The following is a 21,240-nucleotide window of genomic DNA, read 5'->3' as shown; positions in this document are numbered from 1 at the left end:
ACAACAGTGTCCTAGTTGAATGCATATGAAAAATATTTTTTGTTTATATTAACCAGTCAATTTCCATTCTATTTGAGTGTGATAGACTACTTTTAGATGCTCATTTGAAAAGAAATGCTTAGCAAAAAAAATCTAATTTACATCATTTTTGACTTACACAAGAGGCACTCGATCAGCCAAGACATGTTTCGTGTCCAAATATTTTTTCTTTAGTTCTTTAGCGCTGGAGCTACATGTATCTAACAAACACTTGAAGTCAATAGTCACCCAAATCTTTATGCTCCAACTGCTTCTGGCTCTTTATCAAGGTTGTACAGACTTGTTGATGTGGTTTGGGAGACTTATTGTGAGCTATAAAAGTGAACAAAACTTCACCGTGTAGCTGAATGTGGCACAGTACTTGTTATCTAGAACACAGCGAAGTTTTGTTTGTGTTTATTCTCACAGTTAGTCATACTGTGTCCTAAACCACACTGACAAGCCTGTGCCTCCTTAATAAAGAGCTGTGTGTAATGTGAGCAGGTTGAGCGATGATTTGAGGATGTATTTGCAAAAAAGATTTGGGTGACTATTGCCTTCTAGCGTTTGTTAGCAATGTTAGCTCCATCGCTAAACTAAAGAAGCAAAATCCAGACACCAAACATGTTTTGTATGAATTTAAAAATGGGTACGTTGCTTTTAGTGAAGTGCTTCGAATCATTTTTAAGCAGTTTCTAAAGAAACAACATCGGCTCAGTATCAGTATCAACCGATATACTTTTGGTATCGGAATCGGAAAAGGATTGACAGTTTGCCATCTCTGTATGTAATATGAATAAGTAAATTAATAAAGTATTAATGTTTTCAGTGCAGAAACGTCTGGGCTATGTTCCTCATGTGGGTCCAAAGTGCGTTCTGGCATTTTTTTGCTTTTGCAATCGTGGCCTGCATGGCCAAGAATGACCACTAGAAGTATGTGTTGAGGGGTCAGATCTGTTGAGGCAACTTTCACGGCTCTGCTTTCTGTCCTAAAAAGAGACAGACTCCATATAAAGTCATGAAGAACCAGCCCACATACCAGAGACTCTTTCTAAGCGCAGCGCAGGCCATTTCCTCCGCAGGGCCTTATTGATTCGGACCATCTCCGCAATCCGTCACTCCAGTTATTCCGTGTTTTTTTCCCGTCTGTGTCATGCACTGTGCATTAAACAAATCTCATTAGCTTTGCCATTACCGGCCGGCTCCATAGCTGCCCATAGAGCACAATGCTATCGACTCACTGACTGGTGCTTGTTTTCAGTAGATGTTCTAGTTAGATATGTGTTTACGTTGAGGATTTGGAGCTTTAAACCAGGCATGAATATGCCAGCGCACACTCTGCTGTCTAAGGAGAACCAGAAAGTGGAATGTGGTCAGAAAGTGTCAGAGCGTCTTTGTGCTGACGCTACACTCAGCTAGAGAGACAGAATGTGAAGAGTATGTGTGAGTCTCACTGCGCTGGCTTTTTTTGCATAAAGATGTGGAGGAATGTGGAGATGAAGTGCAACATACTGTCACAGCTCACATAAAGAAATTCAGAATTTCAGAATAATTAAATAGCTGAGATGTAAACAGAGTCATTCAGAGTGGTTTGGTGTGAAATGGTTCAGATGTCTTTCCAGTGGTGGTGATAGGAACCAGGGGTCGCCATGACTACAACACAAATATAGACATTTTATTTACTATCCAGAACCACCAATGAACCTACACGAGTCTTCTGAGCTTATATGGAGAGTTGATGATGGAAAATAGTGGAAAATCTGAAAAAAATAGGTTTTCTTTGGGGACTATTTTGCCTCACAACGCCCTGCATGTATCCCTCCACCATTAAATATTTACGGATCACTCTGTTGAGTTGGTTCAAAGTCAGAGTTGAAAACACATTTCAGTCTTTTACCTGATGTGGACTAAAGTAGACTGAAATCCTTTTTCTTTGAGTGACCCTAAACCTTAATTATGTTTATTTTAATAAAACAAATGATTGAACATTCAATGTTGTCACTACCAAATCAATCATAACACTACCAAACTTTACCAAGTGTTTCATTAGTGACTGTTTCAGTAGTGGCAATCTTAGCTCATTTTGCTGGCTGGTACATGACCAGCAAACACAGCTTTGAACAGCTGTTCACACAGAAAATCACCATATTTTTCATTAGAACACTAAAAAATACATAATTGCAGAAAATATGTGACAATCCTTAATGTTTCACACTGATTTTCAGACTTTTGGACACATTTATTTCAAAACAATGGGATCTAACTGCTCACCATGTGGCCATGAGGGACAGGGATGCAGCCTCACTTCATGCTCTAAAATGCAGAGGTGTGGCTAAAATAAGGCTCCGCCCACAGACTCAAATTCTGTGTTTGGTAGTGACATGAAAACATGGGACGGCATTTTTCGAATATTTTTTTTTCCAATTAAAAATTAAACTTGTGATAAATCTAAAATTTTCAACTTCAAATCAAAAAGAGAAAAACATTTAAGTTTTATTTTCACAAGTTGAAATTTAGAGGTTAGAGTTTGGGACAGACACCTCCCAAAAGAAATTACCTTAAAAATGATTAATTTATATATATTTAGCTCAATTAATGCCCTGAATTTAAATAGATCATAACATAATCCTTGTAAATATCTAAGATCTGATTTTTTTTTACTGTGGGCCCACAACTAAAAAAACCTTCTTAAAACTATTGTAAAACAATGTCACAGGCATTAGCAGCATGTTTATAACCATTATAACTTTCTGTGAGGGAGCTTTTAGAGGTGGACGTCTGGTTCCTATCACCACCACTGTGGACAATTCTGACTCGGTAAGTTTCTCTAGAGCTGAGCGTTTCACACCAAACCACTCTGAATGACTCTGTTTACATTTTATGCAGAAATTTTGAAAAATGGCTGGAATTCCCCTTCAATTGCCTTTACTAAACAACCTCATTTGTAACTGAGGTCCCTCCTTTCTGTAACACTTTATGGCACTTTTTTATTTTTTCATCGCTCAATTGGCTCATTTTGAGAGAAAACAGGGCCAGAGGGCGTCTAAATGAGCGAGAAATAGATTTTGGTAATTAATGTTTTGATTTTTATCTCCTATCTTCACTCCCATCTGTGATCCTACGGGGCATTTCGGATAAAACTCTGCTCTGCTCTGCTTGAGATCCGTCTCAAGGTTCTTCGAAGACGGCAAACTTTCGGACGGGGAAAGTCACCCTGACGGGGCGGGCTTTTTCACAAGCCCTGGGGTCAGAGGTCAGAAGTTGTGCCTCTGTCTTACTGTGGAGTCAGTGAGAGCCGGAGGGAGTCGACCACTGCTTTGTTTTCGTTCAGCTTCCTGTGGTGGCGGAGCCATCCGTGACTCTAACTCCTAAACCTTATTTGGTAATGAAGGTTTGTTTATGTTCTGAATGCTGGCCTGCAGGAAGAAACGGCAGCGATGGAGCGGCTCCTGAGCGCTTTATGAACATCGCGCTTTCACATGATTCACTGCTGCTTCACAGCCGAGGAAATGATGTGTTTTTCAGACTGATGTGTTTTTTAGAGTGATGTAAACATCGACCTTCACACCAATCGCACAGTTATAAAATACACGCAAAAGGAAAAGCAGCAAGAGCTTTAGGGCTTTTAGTAAGCGCTCATTTACTGCATACACCCTTAAAAAAGATGGTTCTTCAAGGGTTCTTCAGTAAAGGGAATGCTCTATTAAGAGCCATGAGTTCTATTTGCATGCTTGAATAGTCCTTTGCATGGTGAAAGCGTTCTTCAGACTGATGGAGAATGTGTTGTGTAGGGTTCTATATAGCACCAAAAAGGGTTCTTCTGTTGTTACATGCTTGATGACATCATAACAATAACAGAACCCTTTTTGGTGCTGTATAGAACCATATATACAACACATTCTCTTCTGCAGTCAGAAGAACCATTTCACCATGCAAATATAACTCATGGTTTTTTTATACATTATATATATATATTTATACACACACACCGATCAGGCATAACGTTATGACCACCTCCTTGTTTCTACGCTCATTGTCCATTTTATCAGCTCCACTTACTATATTGATGGACCCTCACAGAGCAGGTACTATTTGGGTGGTGGGTCACTCTCAGCACTGCAGTAACACTGACGTGGTGGTGGTGTGTTAGTGTGTGTTGTGCTGGTACGAGTGGATCGGACACAGCAGTGCTGCTGGAGTTTTTAAACACTGTGTCCACTCACTGTCCACTCTATTAGACACTCCCACCTTGTCAGTTCACCTTGTAGATGTAAAGTCAGAGCTGATAGCTCATCTGCTGCTGCACAGTTTGTGTTGGTCATCCTCTAGTCCTTCATCAGTGGTCACAGGACGCTGCCCACAGGACGCTGTTGGCTGGATATGTTTGGTTGGTGGACTATTCTCAGTCCAGCAGTGACACTGAGGTGTTTAAAAACTCCAGCAGCACTGCTGTGTCTGATCCACTCAGACCAGCACAACATCGAGTTAAAAAAACTATGAGAACCACTGTATTATCTTGGTTTAATGTCGTTTTGTTGTATTTTGGTCCTTTTCCTCATAACAAGCATAAAAAATCGCAAATAGTATGCTAATGTCTTGGTAGCTACCTAGCTAACATTACTGTTCCACCTTAAATGGTCCAGCAGTTCTGACGCCTGAGGCAACAAATGTAACCATTTAAGGTGGAACGGGAAAATTTGAAGCTGGAGAATATCTGACTTCAGCTTCATATCACTGAAGAATTGGGGGTGGGTGATAATAAATAATTGTCCCCTCTTTGAAGGCGTATGATTCCCTAAATGTAACTAAAGCCCAGCAGTGAGGAGCTGAACTTTACCCTCCTCTGCTGTCACTGCAGACTGGCAGGGTCACCTACAGAGCAGCGCTAGTAGCTGTTAATGAAGTAGCTTTTTTTATTTGAGGGTCCCATTTCAGAGGGAAGATTTCAACCACTACCCTGTAACTCAGTTCCAAGGGGTTAGGGTGACACTCAAAAACAAGGGGTAGGGGTAAAAATAAGAAATGGGACTGGGCCGATGTGTTTTATGGCAACTCTCCCCCAAAACAAACAAAGTATTCCTGCAAAATGAAGCGTTTTAGCCCAAAACAATAAAAAAAGCAACCTGTGTGATCCTGATGGGACTGATACAACGACCGCATTCATCGTTCAGATTGTAAACGCATTGAGAAGGTACATTTTAATCAAATAACTTTTAAAGCTGAGTCATCTTGACAGCCCTAATAGACTCCTATGAGCTTCCCTGCCAACTAAACCACATACAGTAATTCCAGAAATGTCTCTGAGGCAGGGAGGAATGTTGGAACCTTAAACCATAAAAGCTTTATTTCTCTGGGTCAACAGACCAGCCACAGGTTCCAAAAATGTTTTGACTCCCTAAAATCTGTGTGTCGGCTCAGTTACGTCTTACTTATCCACTGATATCCCCCACCAGTCGTTCTAATAATGTCTTAATCCCTGAACTCCTGTACTCCCAACTCAAATATTCCACTACTCCTAAATCAAAGGCACACATAAAACTGTTCATTGCATTTTTGTCCACACACGCCAGAAAGGCCGAAACCTCAAACATCTGTAACCGTAAACCCCCGTCAGCAGTCTTTTCCCCTCGTTTCCTCTTGTGCACGTCCTTTTTTTAACATGACACCATTGCAGAGGGATAATTGATGCCCACAAAAGCTAATTTCATGCAAATTAGCCCTGGGGAGCCTCTGTAATATGCAGTTGGGCTCAAAAGCACAGACATAATTCCATAATTTGCTGTTGTTGGCCACTCTGCTATTAGCGCAAGCCATTTGTCATTACACGGTCAATGAGGTGTTTTTTCCAGAGAAGACCTTTGAACACAGAACTGTTTTCGCATGCATGGGGTTAATTACGTAAAGTTATTCTGATTGGCATGTCAGCGTGATTTCAGCTCCGTCTGATACATTAGGTTGTTTATCTGCCCGGTTGTAGGCCTGGTACAGCGCAGGAGGATTTGGTAGGATTTTATTTAAAGGGCCTGTATCTAATATTTTTTGTTTTGTGTTTTATTTTTACCCCCAAAGCCCACTTGTAATTTGTTTTAACATTAAAATGGTCATAATTCATTTTACAAGACCATTTTTGTTTGTTAGAAATAAACAGGCTGTTTTTGTAACTGTTCCTTTAAGACTGATATATATGTAAATGAGCTCTGTTCTGATTGGATACCATATATTTTGCTTAATTCAAAAAGCAGTCCAGGCTGAAACACTCCTTATAACTTCACTGTGAATGGGCGGGGCTAAACTGCTGTAAGCTGAATAAGTGGCTATATGAAAATGTGTTGGTTTTTGTGACATCACAAAAACAGCACATTCAAAACGGGCTTTTTGCTGCTTAGTTTCCACATATCTCAACTTTAACAGTGTTTCTAGTTTCCACACTTCATCAAAGTGTATTTAAAAAGTAAGGACAGCTCTGTTTTCCATGATATGGGCCCTTTAAATCAAGGAAAACCACATTTCCTCAGTATGTAGTGCGTAAACATTGTGAAAGTTTCAAAATTTACCTGGTCCCTACATGCGAAAACAGCCTATTTTGAATTTACTCTTTTTGTGATGTCACAAAAACCAACACATTTACACATTTCTGCCTGTTTAGCCTACAGCAGCTTAGCCCCGCTCACACTGAAGTTATAAGGAGTGTTTCAGGCCGGGCTGCTTTTTGAATGAAATACAATACAGGACAACCAGTCAGAACAGAGCTCATTTGCATATGTCAGTCTTTAAGGCCTGGGGTAAAGATTGGGGTTGTGTAAAAATGAATTATGGCTGTTTTTGAAATATAAAACCACATAAACATCATAACTGGACCTCAAACACAAGAAAAGCGCAGGGTATTGGCCCTTTAAAGCAGATGCTTTACTAGTTCTGCTCTTTGCACAGACACAGTGTGAGCTGTAATTGCAGCTGTTTACTCATCGTTTACTCATCGTATCGACGTTATCAGCTCAAATTGAAACGAGGACAGTTGGGTTTCAATCCTGGATGTTGACACAGTGTAGAATCTGGAGCTTTGCTGTCACTGAGAGGCATTTGGTAATATTTCTCTTTATCTTGACACATTCCAGACTCTATTAGCTATTTGGACCTAATTTGACCCGTGACTTAGAGTTTAGACTGACGGACTCTGATTCTGCTCAGCAGAGCTTTGTTTTTGTTTCTTTTTTACTTATTGACGTCCCCACCGTTGCTCTCGTCCTATTGAGATTCCTCAGCAGTAATCCGCCGAGATTGCTGCCGTTTTGTCAGGTACGGGGCATGGCATCTCCATTTCTCGTTCGCTGACATCCCCCTCTCCTCTCTCTCTCTCCTCCTTTCACCCCCCTGCTCGCTTCTTGTCAGCGCTCCATGGAGGATTCGGTGCTATTTCGAGGCCCTACTCCAGTTGAGTGTCTTTTAGAGTGCTTCTGAATGAAAGGCAGAGATGGGGAGAGCGAGGGAAAAGGGAGGGGTAGGAGAGAGAGGGGAGAGAACGAGATAAAGAGAGAGAGAGCGAGAGCGAGGGGAGAGAGAGAGAGAAAGAGGAAGAAAGAGGGGAGAATAGTAGAGAGAGTGAGGAGGGGAGAAAGAGACGTAGAAAGAGAGTGAGGGGGAGATAGAAAGAGAGAGAGGGGAAAGAACAAGGGGGGATGAGAAAGGGGGAAGAGAACAAGAGATAGAGAGAGTGATAGGAGAGAGGGAGTGGAGGGTGAGAGAGTGGGAGAGGGGAGAGAGACAGAGAAAGAGAGGAGGGAGAGGGAGAGTAAGAAGAGAGGGAAGAAAAAGAAATGGAGATAGAAAGAGAGAGAGGAGAGAAGGAAGAAAAGAGGTAGATAGTGAGAGAAGAGACTGAGAAGGAGGGAGGAGAGAGTAGAAAAAGAGAGAAGACAAAGGAAAGAGAGAGAGAGAGGGCGGTGGAGGGTGGGTAGAGAGAGAGGGAGTGAAGAAAAAGAGGAAGATAGAAAGTAGAGAGAAAGAAGGAAGAATGAGGTGGGAAAAAGATGGATATATAGAGAGAGAATGAAGAGAGAATAGAAAGAGAAGGGAGAGAGAGAAACAGAGGAGAGAGAAAGGGAGAAAGGAGGGAGCAAGGGGAGATGAAAGAAAGAGGAGAGAGGGGGATGAGAGGAGAGAAACAGAGAGAGGGGGGATGAGGGGTATCCATTATGTGACGCCCCATTTAGCCCACCAGAGTCACTGATAAGCCCTCCGCAGCGCACGGAGCTTCACTCTCTCACAATGGCGTGCACCACTGTAGTGACTCTCACTCTATTGTGCGTGTAAAAGTCTATGCAGTCTACTTCTTTAACCCTGACACTTGATCTTTTTTCTTCTCTTTTTCTTTCTTTCATTTCTCTTTTAACACCCACATTCTTTCCCAGCCCGCCGGTTCCCCCGAGACGCACAAATAAACTCTTTCCTTCCTTCTAGCCTGATTGCCTATATTTCAGCGTACAGCCTGCTGTCTGCTGTGAGGCTGCCTCAGGCATCGGTGTGAGCAGCTGGTCCGGGTGGGTAATATTTAGGTGTGCTACAGTCCCATAGACCACATAGAACTGTGCCATCTGTAGTCAGCGTGCCCATATTAGAAGCTCCAGGTCTGAGGATTTCTCTATGGGAAAAATGAATGGGATTTCTGAACACTGCTGCTATCAGGTTAGAATTAACCCATTCATATCCCAGGCTTATTTGTGGAGGACTCACAAGAACTGTTCTCTCTTTTGCCATAGATGGTATTCGAGCCCTTACAGCCAGACTGCAACAGTTTCTTCCCACAAGCCACATTCCCACAGACTGGACTGACGGACACCCACATAGACTCATATACACATTTACACCGATCAGGCATAACATTATGACCACCTCCTTGTTTCTACGCTCATTGTCCATTTTATCAGCTCCACTTACTATATAGGTGCACTTTGTAGTTCTACAGTTACAGACTGTAGTCCATCTGTTTCTCTGCATACTTTGTTAGCCCCCTTTTACCCTGTTCTTCAGTGGTCAGGACCCCCATGGACCCTCACAGAGCAGGTTCTATTCGGGTGGTGGATCATTCTCAGCACTGCAGTAACACTGACGTGGTGGTGTGTTAGTGTGTGTTGTGCTGGTACGAGTGGATCAGACACAGCAGTGCTGCTGGAGTTTTTAAACACTGTGTCCACTCACTGTCCACTCTATTAGACACTCCTACCTTGTCAGTCCACCTTGTAGATGTAAAGTCAGAGACGATAGCTCATCTGCTGCTGCACAGTTTGTGTTGGTCATCCTCTAGTCCTTCATCAGTGGTCACAGGACGCTGCCCACAGGACGCTGTTGGCTGGATATTTTTGGTCGGTGGACTATTCTCAGTCCAGCAGCGTCACTGAGGTGTTTAAAAACTCCAGCAGCACTGCTGTGTCTGATCCACTCAGACCAGCACAACACACACTGACACACCACCACCACCACGTCAGTGTTACTGCAGTGCTGAGAATGACCCACCACCCGAATAGAACCTGCTCTGTGAGGGTCCATGGGGGTCCTGACCACTGAAGAACAGGGTAAAAGGGGGCTAACAAAGTATGCAGAGAAACAGATGGACTACAGTCTGTAACTGTAGCATAGAAACAAGGTGTACCTAACAAATGACACAATCTTGCTCCCGACTTCGTTCAGTTCCAGATTATGTCTGAGTCACTGTAATTGAGTATAACTATTGCATTGCATTTAGACTGAAATACTTTCCTTAATATAATTCATATATCTTGTCAGTCAAGTACTAAATTCCATTACTGTTCTGCAGTCGTATTACAGAAACTTCTTAGGTCTGAAATCTGATCTGTTTAGTCTCCATGACAACTTTATTATGGACTGAATTTAGGACAGTAGCTGTTACAGAATAACAGTAACTTCCTAATCTCATCATGAACTCCAGATAAGAAAACAGTATCACACAAACATCCCGACTAGACTAAAGACCTCCTAAATACTGTCCAAACTCACACTAAGGTCAGGTGTGTGTACGAGTGCAGGTGCAGCGCAAAGTGCGACTGCAACATGTGCTGACATTTCATTTTCTATTTACTGATACTGCATCTTATCATGCAAACTGCGCTTAGCTCCGCCCACAAACTGCTAGCTCATGATTTGTGGGGTTTAAAAAGACACAGCGAAATAAAGGAGCCATCAACACACTGAAGACTAAACAGAAAGTGAAGGCTCAGCGATGAAGAGAGAGCCTCGTTAGCAAACTAAGTTCTTTCCCACCAAAACATTCTACAGGGGTGATATTCACATTCACGTTCACATTACCAGGCTGAAGTGGCACAAATCAGATTTTTTGCCCTAATGTGACTCAGATCTGATGTTTTCAGAGCTGTGTGGACACACAAATCTGATCTTTTCAAACCCGACCTGATCCACTTTCATATGTGGTCCTAGATCGGATACGTATCCGATTTGTGGCCATGAGACCTTAATGTGACGCTCAGATCTGAATTCATGTGCTTTTTTTCCACTGCGCCATCATTCAGCGTTACCATGGCAGCAGCGCTGAACAGAAGTTAAAGCCTGTAAACGGTGGAAAAGCAGCTCATCTCACCTTTTTCTCCTTCGTCTCGCTCTAATAATGAAGCTGAGAGCTGATCAGAGTTAATTATCTTCTCAGCGAAGCTCGTTCTGCTCGTTAGTTTGTGCTGATGATGAACGTGATTCATTCACGTGACGTTACTGAGTAGGATGTGGTCATGAGGGTCATTTCAGGACGCCGGTTCGTCACATTAATGACAGATTTGAATCACTTACCTAAACGAGTGTGAATCATCGTGTCAGAGAGATCGGAGTTGAGCAAGAAATCGGATTTGAGCAACAATGCTTGGAATGTGAATGTAGCCTGTTATCCAGCTCTGAGCTAGCGACTCAAGCTACCTCATCTGCTTGCCTTTAGAAGCTATCACAGCTAAGCAGCCAAGCTTAGAGGCAGATACATGAGAGCGAAAACGGTCTACTCACTGAATGAGGAGATCTTAAAAGCAGCCCAATCCACCCAGGCCTCCCTCAGACACTACAGCAGCGGCTGGTTTTCTGGTCTTATGTAGCTGCCGGGCTGAAACCAGGTGACAAAAGCACCTGAAATTGGGAGGCACAATGAAACTAAGAGCAACGGGTCAAACTTCTCACACTGGCCTGCCTTAATAAGCTGCTATATGATACTGTCAGGTTGTTGAGCCTTATTGTTCAAGAAAAGGAACAGCTGAAACAACAAGAGAAGTTTGTAGGAAGTTGCTCCTCCAGGGTATTGGTAGTGAGTTTGTCCCCTTTCTGCTGCTACTCTTTTGGGAATGCTGGAACATTGCTGTGAGGATTTGATTGAGCATTAGTGAGGCCAGGTACTGATGTTGGATGGTCAGTTCTGGATCACTCCAACTCATCCCAAAGGTATTGGATGGAGCTCCATCACTCCAGATGCTGGGGGGGACTTTATACCCCTCTAGCCCACACTTGGCATTGTTGACCATGGTGACCTTAGGCTCATATCCAGCTGCTCCAGAGCATCTCATTCTATTGGTCAATGCTTTTTTTTTAGATATATACATATATACATAAATCTGCACAATTGAACAGCTATGTAGCTGAATTCACTCATTAGAAGGACTTTATGGAGTCTTTTGGACAGATAGTGAAGCGTTAGGATGTAAAATGCCTGTTGAGGTCAGCGATGTGTAACATAAAACATACTGGCCGCATGTTTGTTGCTGTAGTCTCCGTATATATGGTCTGCCAGAACTGAACTACAGCAGAAAAGACGAACTGAAGCATCAGCATCTGCACCACTGTTTCTGTTATTGTTGTGGTGAAGTGTTGATGCAAACACATATTTTGCCGTATTGTTTGTGTATTTGTGTTATTGTGATTCAGACACTTGTTTGTTTTGATATGCAAAAATGTGTATGTCGTATTCCTGCAATAAGGATGCTAATTTGTTCTGATTCATTGAACAAAAAAGGGACATTTGGATGCTCTGTCAGCTTTGACATTATAAACAGTAACAAGAGTAATGCTGAAAAGTACAGATATAGTCCTGCATTATAGCTGTTAATATTGTAATGAAGACTACAGTTAGAAATTGTGATGACTGGTGCTGGTTGGATTTATACTGTGTTCAGCCCGGTATGTCGGCCAGAACACCGCTTGAGGCCTCAGTGAGTTCAAAGGTTTAATAGCAGGCATGGACATTGATGTTACATAGCTGTGGAAGTGAGAGCAGACTCAAGATTATAGAGCTGTGAGATCAAGTCTGTGTCACCAATCTGTGGTATGTTATCACCAACGCACAGTTTCTGGTTTCACCACAAACGGAGTCATACTGTGTAGGCAACACGCAGCACTATCCACTTCCTGCCAGAAATGACGTCTGACATACGCAGCCGTGTGACCTATATCTTCAGCCAATCATGCAGAAGCAACTGGATAATTGCATTATAAAGAAAAACAAAACAAAATAATATTCAAATCATTATATATATATATATATATATTCCAGCGTCCATCTTTTCAAGAGACTCACCTTCAGTTCCTCAAAGAATCTGCAGACACACCTCCAAAGTTCAGTCTTAGAAGCTGGTTGATCATTTTCTGAAGTAATCAAACACATTCAGTGGTGTTGAGGTCTGGACTCTGGGGTGGTCAGTCCATCGTTCAGCTTCTTAGTTTGATGTGTCCGTCTCCTTTTCTCAGTGAGGTTCTTCTCGACAGCTACACATCCTTTCAGACCCATAGCGCTGAGTCGTCTTCTCACAGTGGAAGGATGGACAGAAACACCTGTGGATGTTTTCAGATCTGAAGCAGCTTGATTTTCTCCTCTCTCTCAGAGATGAAAGCTTTAAGTGCTGTTTATCTGATGGGGGCAGTTTTGGTGATGTCATGCTTCCTGGTTCTCATTGAACTCTCATGCCATTATGGACTCCACTTCCCAGAATCCTTCTCTTAGTCACATGACTCCACCAGCCAAGCCACCCTTGTCTTTGCGAAGTTTTGCCCTTGATTTGCCAGCGCATACCGAGCCACTCTTCTGTCTGATTGCTGTTGTGCGTTTATGAACTTGCTTTGCTTCCTTGTTACCGAACCTCCCATCTGTCTTTTGGCTTAGTCTTGTTTATTCGACTCTGTTATCGTCTTCGCCCGTGCGTTGCGTTTGGTTTATCTGGTTGCTGACCTGGTCTGGTGTCAACCCTGTTACTTCAGCTCATTCTCCTTTTAATAAACCTTATGGTTTATCTTTTATCTGCGAGTGTCTAATCCATCAACCCAGCGTTACAGAAGGTCTACCAGGCCTTTCACGGTTGCTTATATCTAATCTCCTCGTAAACATCTCCTGAAAAATGAATGACTTGTACTTATTGGCTGTTTTGACTGGAAATTAAATAAATGGTCAGTACTGTATCTATCTCTAATAATCATAACACTACTACTAATAATAGTAATAGAAATAATAATAATGTATTAATTCCATGAATTCAACAATGTTATTACTGTGTTATTGCTGTGTAAATAGATAAATGGTATTATTGTGATAATAATAGAGACTGGTGTTATTCTCTCTCCAGTATTGTTGTTGTTATTTTTGTGTGAAAGCTAAATAAATGTTGTTGTTATTGTTGTTGTTGTTGTTTGGGTACAGATTGGCAGATTGCCACGTTGGCACTGTTGCATGGCGGAGCGTTCCTCATTCTCATCTCCTTCCTGGTGGCTCTGATCTCCGTCTGCACTGGCACCAGGAGACGCTTCTACAAACCTGTATCTGTCATGCTGTTCGCCGCAGGTACACACACACACACACACACACACACACACACACACACACAAATAAACATACAAACAGAGCGTAAAGAATGACAAGAAGCACTGAAGTCTTTTGCTGAATGCTGTTCCGTGTTGTAGGATCCTTTGAATCCTTCAGCTGAGAAATGTGTCTGTCCTCAGGACCCTGAGCTCTGCCCACTAAACTCTGGACCCCTTAGGGCCAGGCCACCATCAGGTCCAGGGACCACCCCTGTACATAGATGAACAGCAAGCAGCTCAGCCCACAGATAACTATACACACATAGTACACACATGTTTTGTGTATTAACTATTAAGGTTATTATTATTATTTAAAATAATGTAAAGCATCCAAACACAAAGCAATGTGAGGAAATACAGCTGGCCAACTTGCTGTATAACGATATTTTAACAAATGCAGACAAAATGTGAATAAAAACAGCCAATGAAATTATTTGGTGGTGGCTCTAAACACACCTGAGCCTGGAGACCAACAGCAAAGGAAGCCTTGTGCATCTTTTACACTATGATAGAAAACACAGGTAGACATACAAAGCTGTGGTTCTCTTTGTGTAGTGCAACAATTTCAAGTACACTGTCAGAAATAGAGGTTCTGTGCAGGTACATTTTATCTTTATTAAGGTACAAACAAAGTAAATGAACTCTCAACGGTACAACAATGATTATAAGGAACAACTGTGTACCTTAAATATTTTTCCCCAGGAAAAAAATGTTTTAAAACAGAACAATAAAATAAAAAGCCTGGAGACGAGACGGGGTGTGTGGAGTCAAAACAACTAAGGGTACTGAAGACGTACCCTCGAGGGTACCACCCCAGTGACAGTTCAGTATAGATATAGATAGTATAGTATAGTCTATAGAACATGTTTATAGGCATCTTCCCGTGTTCCCATAGCAACGTCATCTGCGTATTGAGACAGTTGGGCAGATATTTCTCCAGAGTCATCCTAAAGAGTGGAGTTGCCATGAAAGTAACTTACTCTAATATTTTAATATCCTTTTTGGTGGCTGTAATATAGCACTGAAATTAACCCAATGCCATTCGCCAAACGTGTAGTCTGATCTTCAGAGTCTGACCAAATCAGACTGAGCCATAAAACTGCTGCAATATCAAGTTTAGCTCAGTTTTGTCAGTTTTTGCCAGATCAGTATTAATGTTGTTTTGTTCCAGCCAGTCTGTAAAGCATCTTACAGCCCATTTAGTTTGGCGAATGGTGTTGGGTTCATTTCTGGCTGATTCCAGGTTGTTTAGCTGTTCTTCTGTCTCAGCTGCCGACTGAAAAGCTGCTCAGTGGTGATGACAGTTTGGGAATTTAGTGTTGTCTCATCTTCAGAGTCTGACCAAATCGGCTGTCGGTCAAATGTGATCTTAAAAGTGTCCATTTTCTGTTTGTGGCAAAGTAAGAAGTAAAAACGTTCAAATGTCTTGAGCGTCTCCTATAGCTGGTATAGTCGTTGCTTAGCAACGGCATCTCAGTGGAGTGATACAGTGTTTGTGAAAAAAACAGGATGTTATAGCTGTTTTTTTATAGACTAATTTTGATATTCGAGAATCCATAAGAGCTACTGAGTGGATATTCGGTTAACTAGTTGTTCTAAGTAAAATTGAGAACAGAGAAATATATTTTCAGTGTTTTGGTTCTAGCTAACGCCAGCCAGAGTAGTTAGCCCCCAGATAGTAAGCATATATCGGTCTGCTGGCTTGATAAGGTCGCTGACTGCATGCCACTGCTGGTCCACCCTCGGACCACCCAGATTACTGTTCTGCATACAAAGTCTATTTTTTATCTTTTCAAACAGATTAAAATGCACAGAGCCTTTTATTTTGGAAAATAATCAAAGGGAAATGTAAAAAAATAATCAAAAAAAAATGACTAGGCCTAAAATAAAATGATTTTGTTGAAAATGTTGCTGATTAAAATGATTTACTAAGCCAATTTACAAAGAATAATGAGATCATCAGAGATGTGTAGGTTGAGTGTATAAAAAACGATTGAAATACTTTTAAAACGATTTAACAAAGAACAAAAAGTGGTTGTGCACCACTTTCTCTCCTACATCAGATCAGACTATTGTTAATAAGAGGCTGGAAAGATAATCAGAGGTCAGTCTTATTCTCTTTCAGCGTTTGTGTAGTGAATAACAGGTTATTAGTCTCCTCGAGTAAATGGATGTGAATGGAAACAGGAAGTGCATCACTGTTTCCACCCCCGACAAAGCATCATAACACGAGAGCATCTCACCACACAGCTGTTTCAGTAATTACTCAGCCTTATTTCGAATAAATCACACGGAAAAAAAACAAAATGATTTGTAGTTAAAAAGAGCTTTTTCTACAGTCTTTTAAGTGGATTTTCTTTGAAGTCTGTGGAGGAGCTCATCAAGGCATGGACCCCTCTGAGGAGTGAACACTGGCTCGATTTATATGCGCTTGATTTGTGTTCTTAACCTACTTTTGTTACTCTTTGATGGTCTTCTCGGTTTTCGTCATGACTCGTCGTCTTCTTCTTTGTTTTTTTTCCTTCCCACAGTTGTTCTGCAGGCTTGCAGTTTGGTTCTCTACCCCATCAAGTTCATCGAGACCATCAGTTTGAGAATATACCACGAGTTCAACTGGGGCTACGGCCTGGCCTGGGGGGCCACCATCTTCTCCTTCGGGGGAGCCATCCTGTACTGCCTGAACCCCAAGAACTATGAAGACTACTACTAAACCCGCTCGACGACTACATTACCCACGATGCACTCCGCTACACTGTTTCTGACAGCAGCATAAGTTAATGCACCGAACCTTGCAGGACCGATCATATCCTTACAAACAAAGCAGAGCAAAGCCAGGCCTGTCAGACTGGGACTGAAAAATCTGTTTATCTGGCTGCTTTCGAGCGTCTTTCGGTTTCTCGCACCGACAAGCGTCTGCGTCCGTTATTGTCCCCTTAAACTCTCTCACCGCTCCCTCATTCATCAAAGTGTCACTCACCCCCTTTTTCCATCTGTCTGTCTCATCTGTTCTCACCTTCTCCTCACATTTCTGACACCCCGTGATCCATTTCTGATCTCTGTGCGCTCTTTTTAGCCATCAGGCTCCAGAACTTTCTGGAATTTCTGGAACTAGCCTGTGATGTGTCGTCCCTGCGGAGCGCTCCATCTGGAGTAAGATGTGTAGCCAAGCAGGTGACAGGGGTTGTCTGACCAGCCACACAGACACGGATCAAAGCAAGTACGGCAATAATTAGAATATCAGTCAGTCTCGGTAATGAGAAAGCACAGGTATACCCAAACAGAGAGAGCGGAAAGAAAAATAAGGATGTTTTCGAGATCTGGTTACAGAGCTGCACGATACAGGCACATTATGATTGCGATAATATTAACTAATTTTGATATTCGAGAATCCGTAAAATGAACGGATATTATTGAGTTTATCCGAATATCCATAAAAGCCACTGGACAGATATTACTGAATATACCTGAGTATCCGTAAAAGCTAATGAACGGATATTAACTAGTTGGTCTACTAGTAACACCAAGAACAGAGAAATATGTTTTCAGTGTTTTGGTTCTAGCTAACGCCTAGTGGTTAGCCCCCCAGATAGCAAGCATATATCGGTCCACTGGCTTGATAAGGTCGCTGACTGCATGCCACTGCTGGTCCACCGCTGCTCGTCCTCTATACAAAGTCTATTTGTAGATTTTAAATGCACAGAGCCTTTTATTTTGGAAAATAATCTGAGGCAAATATTCTAAACAACTGAGAAAAAAAAATGACTAGGCCTAATATAAAATGACTTAGTTGAAAATGTTGCTGACACTGTGCTACAAAGGATAATGAAAGAAAGAAGTGAAGGATAATGAAGGATAAACTGGACTTTGAGAGGAAAACCTGCGATGAAAAGTGGGTAATACTCTGCTTAATCACTGGTGGACCACCTGAAAAACACCAGTGGGCTTCTGGCTTTGCCGTCAGGAGGCTAACAGCAGCCCGATATCCTGTCGCTCCCGTCCTAATGCTCGCAGTGAGGCACCGTCGCTGTGGCAAATTATAGTTTACTTACGTAAATATGAGCACATCCTGCACACTTAGCAGCTCCGTTAAATCACAACAGGTTTCACTGAATTGTTAGCTAGTGAGCTAATGCTAACACTAGCGCTAACCGTTGCAGCATTGTGTCGCCGTCTTCCTCACAAAGCTTTTTCTCCTCAGTGGATGAAGCGCCAACATGTTAGTTTGTCTAGACTGAGAACAGAAATTTCTTTCCAGTGTTTTTGGTTCTAGCTAGAGCGGTTAGCCTAGCCACAGCTTCATCTCTACATTCTCAACCGGCATTTCTGACGTTAAGCCACCTTCGTTGTAGCAAAGTATCACAAACTTACATAAACGGGTCATTCTACAGAAACGTCCACTTTTCTGTCTCTCCATAGGAGTCACTGGTGTTACCGATCGTCATTGGTGTTACACATAATAAAGGAACACCAGAGACATTTTAATGAACAATACATTTTACAGAATGGCTGCTACAGAGCATCAAACCACATGTCGTCAATCATGGAATATCCACTAAAATATGGAATTTAATTTAATTTTCACAGTTACCTCAGAGTAAAGTCGGTCACACCAGTGACTTCAGCTAAAAGCTTCATATGAAATCATGAGCTAAATGAGAAAATCTCTGATAACTGAAAGACACAGTGGACTCACCATGAGCTTTTCTTCATAGATCCTCAGAAAACAGGTAAAAGGAGGTCGAGTGATGTCATCAGTGTGACTTTTATTTCAAAATAAGAGATTTTTTGTTATGCAGTAACACCAGTGACACGACTCCTGGGGAACTTTCATTATATATTTTAGAATATTTATTTGGCATTTGTTTTCTTTATGCCATTTAATTTAGATATTACATAGTCATGTATAGATTATTGCAGTTAAAATTGCAGAAAAAACATGTTTTTTACCTCAAAATATGGCCTCAGCCTTCACACATGACTGTGAGGACGAGCTCTTCTGTGGTGCTTGGAATTCTAGATAATTGATTTAAAAACCAATATTGCTAAATTGAGGCTCAAGAAGGTGTAATTGATAAAATAACTTATTGTTTTATTTTAAAAGATAAATAAATTGTAACCCTAACATGTTTTTCAAGTGGAATATATCTCTAAATGCTGGGGACACCAAAATGGACGTTTCTGTAGAATGACCCAAATATGAGCACAACATTCACCCTTTACAGCCCAGTTAAAGCACAGCATTGTTTCACTGAATTGTAAGCCAATTTCACCAATTTGGCAAAAATTCCATTTAGAAAAATAGTTACCCAGATAGCAGAGAGTTTGGGCTGATTCTGGCTTTCCTACACAAACGTTGGTTGACGTCTAGGCAGATGTGAAGCATGCAGGACAGAACAAGGCCAGATCCTGGACGACTTCATACGGTTTTGCCTCGAGTCCATATTTGTGGACCAAATCTGGGATGAATGCTGTGGACAAATAATGTAGTTGGGTCAGATTTGGGCCACATCCAACAGTTCTGCTCACTTTATAGTGTATGGGCCAGATCTGGGCCGAGGACCCAGCTGTGTACAGGGCCAGAACAAACACAAGGACGTGGCCCACAAGTGGGCCAGAGAAATTTTGCTAAATGGGTAAGATGTCCACTGTCATTCAGAGTAGCTTTTCGACGGATAACTGGGAGAAAAGGCACAGATCTACACCCTGTTGCGTTCAAAGCACATAGAAATACCATTCATTTTGGGAAATTTTTCAGAAGGAATTAGCTGTAATTTTAGAGAAGGTCTACTTCGCAACAGTAAAGAGTGCAACAGAATGGAACTACAAAACCCACTGCACAGTTCAGGCACCACTTCATGGGGTTCATGTTAGTGACATCATCTGCACAACAGACTTTGTAGTCCGTCTTGGGAAAACACTTGTAAAGACTATATTTCTGTCTTTTATGGTCATTTACTTATTGGGACACTGACATATTGTCAAAAATGAGTGAATATGGGGGTGACACAGCACCCTGTAATGTGCAGCACCTCCAATTGTTAAGACAAACAGCAGGGGGCGATCTGACCACTTTCCTTCCCTGTAGTTTCCCTGTAGTAGTGGTAGTTATAGTAGTAGATGGTGAGTCATCATCTTCTACACAAAGCTTTCTCTTCTCACTGGATGCAGTTAGTTTGTCTGCGTAACACTGAGAACCGAGAACTATCTAGCTGCACCTCTAACTACCTTCTCAATCACATCCTTCCTTAACAACGTGTTAAGGCAATTTTGATGTAGCAAAGAATATATTTAATCTTAAATACGAGCAGAGCTTTCGTGCTTTACAGCCCAGTGTTTCACTGAATTGTTAGCCTGTATGTTTTCTTACTGACTTTCCGTGATGCAGCATAACGAACACAAAACCGGAATTGGAAAACTGGCACCCGGTACGGTTAAAAGGGGAATTCCACTGGTTTTGCAAAATGTCTGCATAAATATATTGTTGAGATGTAAACAGAGATTCAGAGTGGTTTGGTGTGAAATGGTTCAGATGTCTTTACAGTGGTGGTGATAGGAACCAGGGGTCGCCATGACTACAACACAAATATAGACATTTTATTTACTATCCAAAACCACCAGTGAACCTACACGAGTCTTCTGAGCTTATATGGAATGTAGATGATGGAAAATAGTGTTTTCTTTGGGTAACACTTTTCCTTACACCCTGCATGTACCCGTCTGCTATGAATATATTTAAATATGTATATATATTTTTAGGCCTTCTCAGAACTATCCTACAACAGTGTCTCGGGTGTTAGGCCACAAAGTCATAATGACTTCAAGCAATAACTTTCCATGAGGGACATCCGGTTCCTATCACCACCACTGTGAACAGTTCTGACTCTGTAAGTTTCTCTAGAACTGAGCGTTTCACACCAAACCACTCTGAACGACTCTGTTTACATCTTAACCACTTAATTGTGCAGAACTTTTGAAAAATCAGTGGATTTCCCCTTTTTATGGGAGAACTTTACCTACCTAACAGCACCTATATACATGTAAAACATATTAAAGCACACTGGTGAACCACTGACATTAAGACAGGCCTGTGTTATATACCCACAATTTATGTTTGTTGGATCACATAAATGCCTTGATTCGTTAAAGCACTAACAGAAAGTGCAATCAAGGAACGTCTGTGAGCGGTCAGGATGGTCGGGATGCTCACAGAGAACAATAAACAATTGATTGGTTAGAGGCTTCTGCGATATCAGCATTGTAAAGACCAATATTGCAGCTGCCATTGAGATTGTTGGCTGAATTATCAGTAATTCTAACATTATTAATGGAACATTTGGTTTATTAGGAAACAAAAAACCTGGAGGACAACCAAGC

The 21,240-nt window shown here is 41.7% G+C and overlaps 1 protein-coding gene across 1 annotated transcript in view; it reads left to right on the top strand.

Annotated features, from left to right (window-relative positions):
• The window catches only part of tmem47 (transmembrane protein 47), a 21,135-nt gene extending 2,755 nt beyond the window's left edge, over window positions 1-18,380 (top strand). The window contains exons 2-3 of the mRNA XM_036579591.1: window positions 13,706-13,846; window positions 16,398-18,380. Of these exons, the coding sequence (XP_036435484.1) occupies window positions 13,706-13,846; window positions 16,398-16,576 (320 nt within the window). The 3' untranslated portion in view covers window positions 16,577-18,380. The remainder of the gene's footprint in view (window positions 1-13,705; window positions 13,847-16,397) is intronic.
• The last annotated feature ends 2,860 nt before the right edge of the window (window positions 18,381-21,240 follow it).

The sequence above is a fragment of the Colossoma macropomum genome, unplaced genomic scaffold, assembly GCF_904425465.1.
Source record: "Colossoma macropomum unplaced genomic scaffold, Colossoma_macropomum, whole genome shotgun sequence".
Classification (NCBI taxonomy): domain Eukaryota; kingdom Metazoa; phylum Chordata; class Actinopteri; order Characiformes; family Serrasalmidae; genus Colossoma; species Colossoma macropomum.
This window is presented reverse-complemented; position numbering and strand designations above follow the sequence as displayed.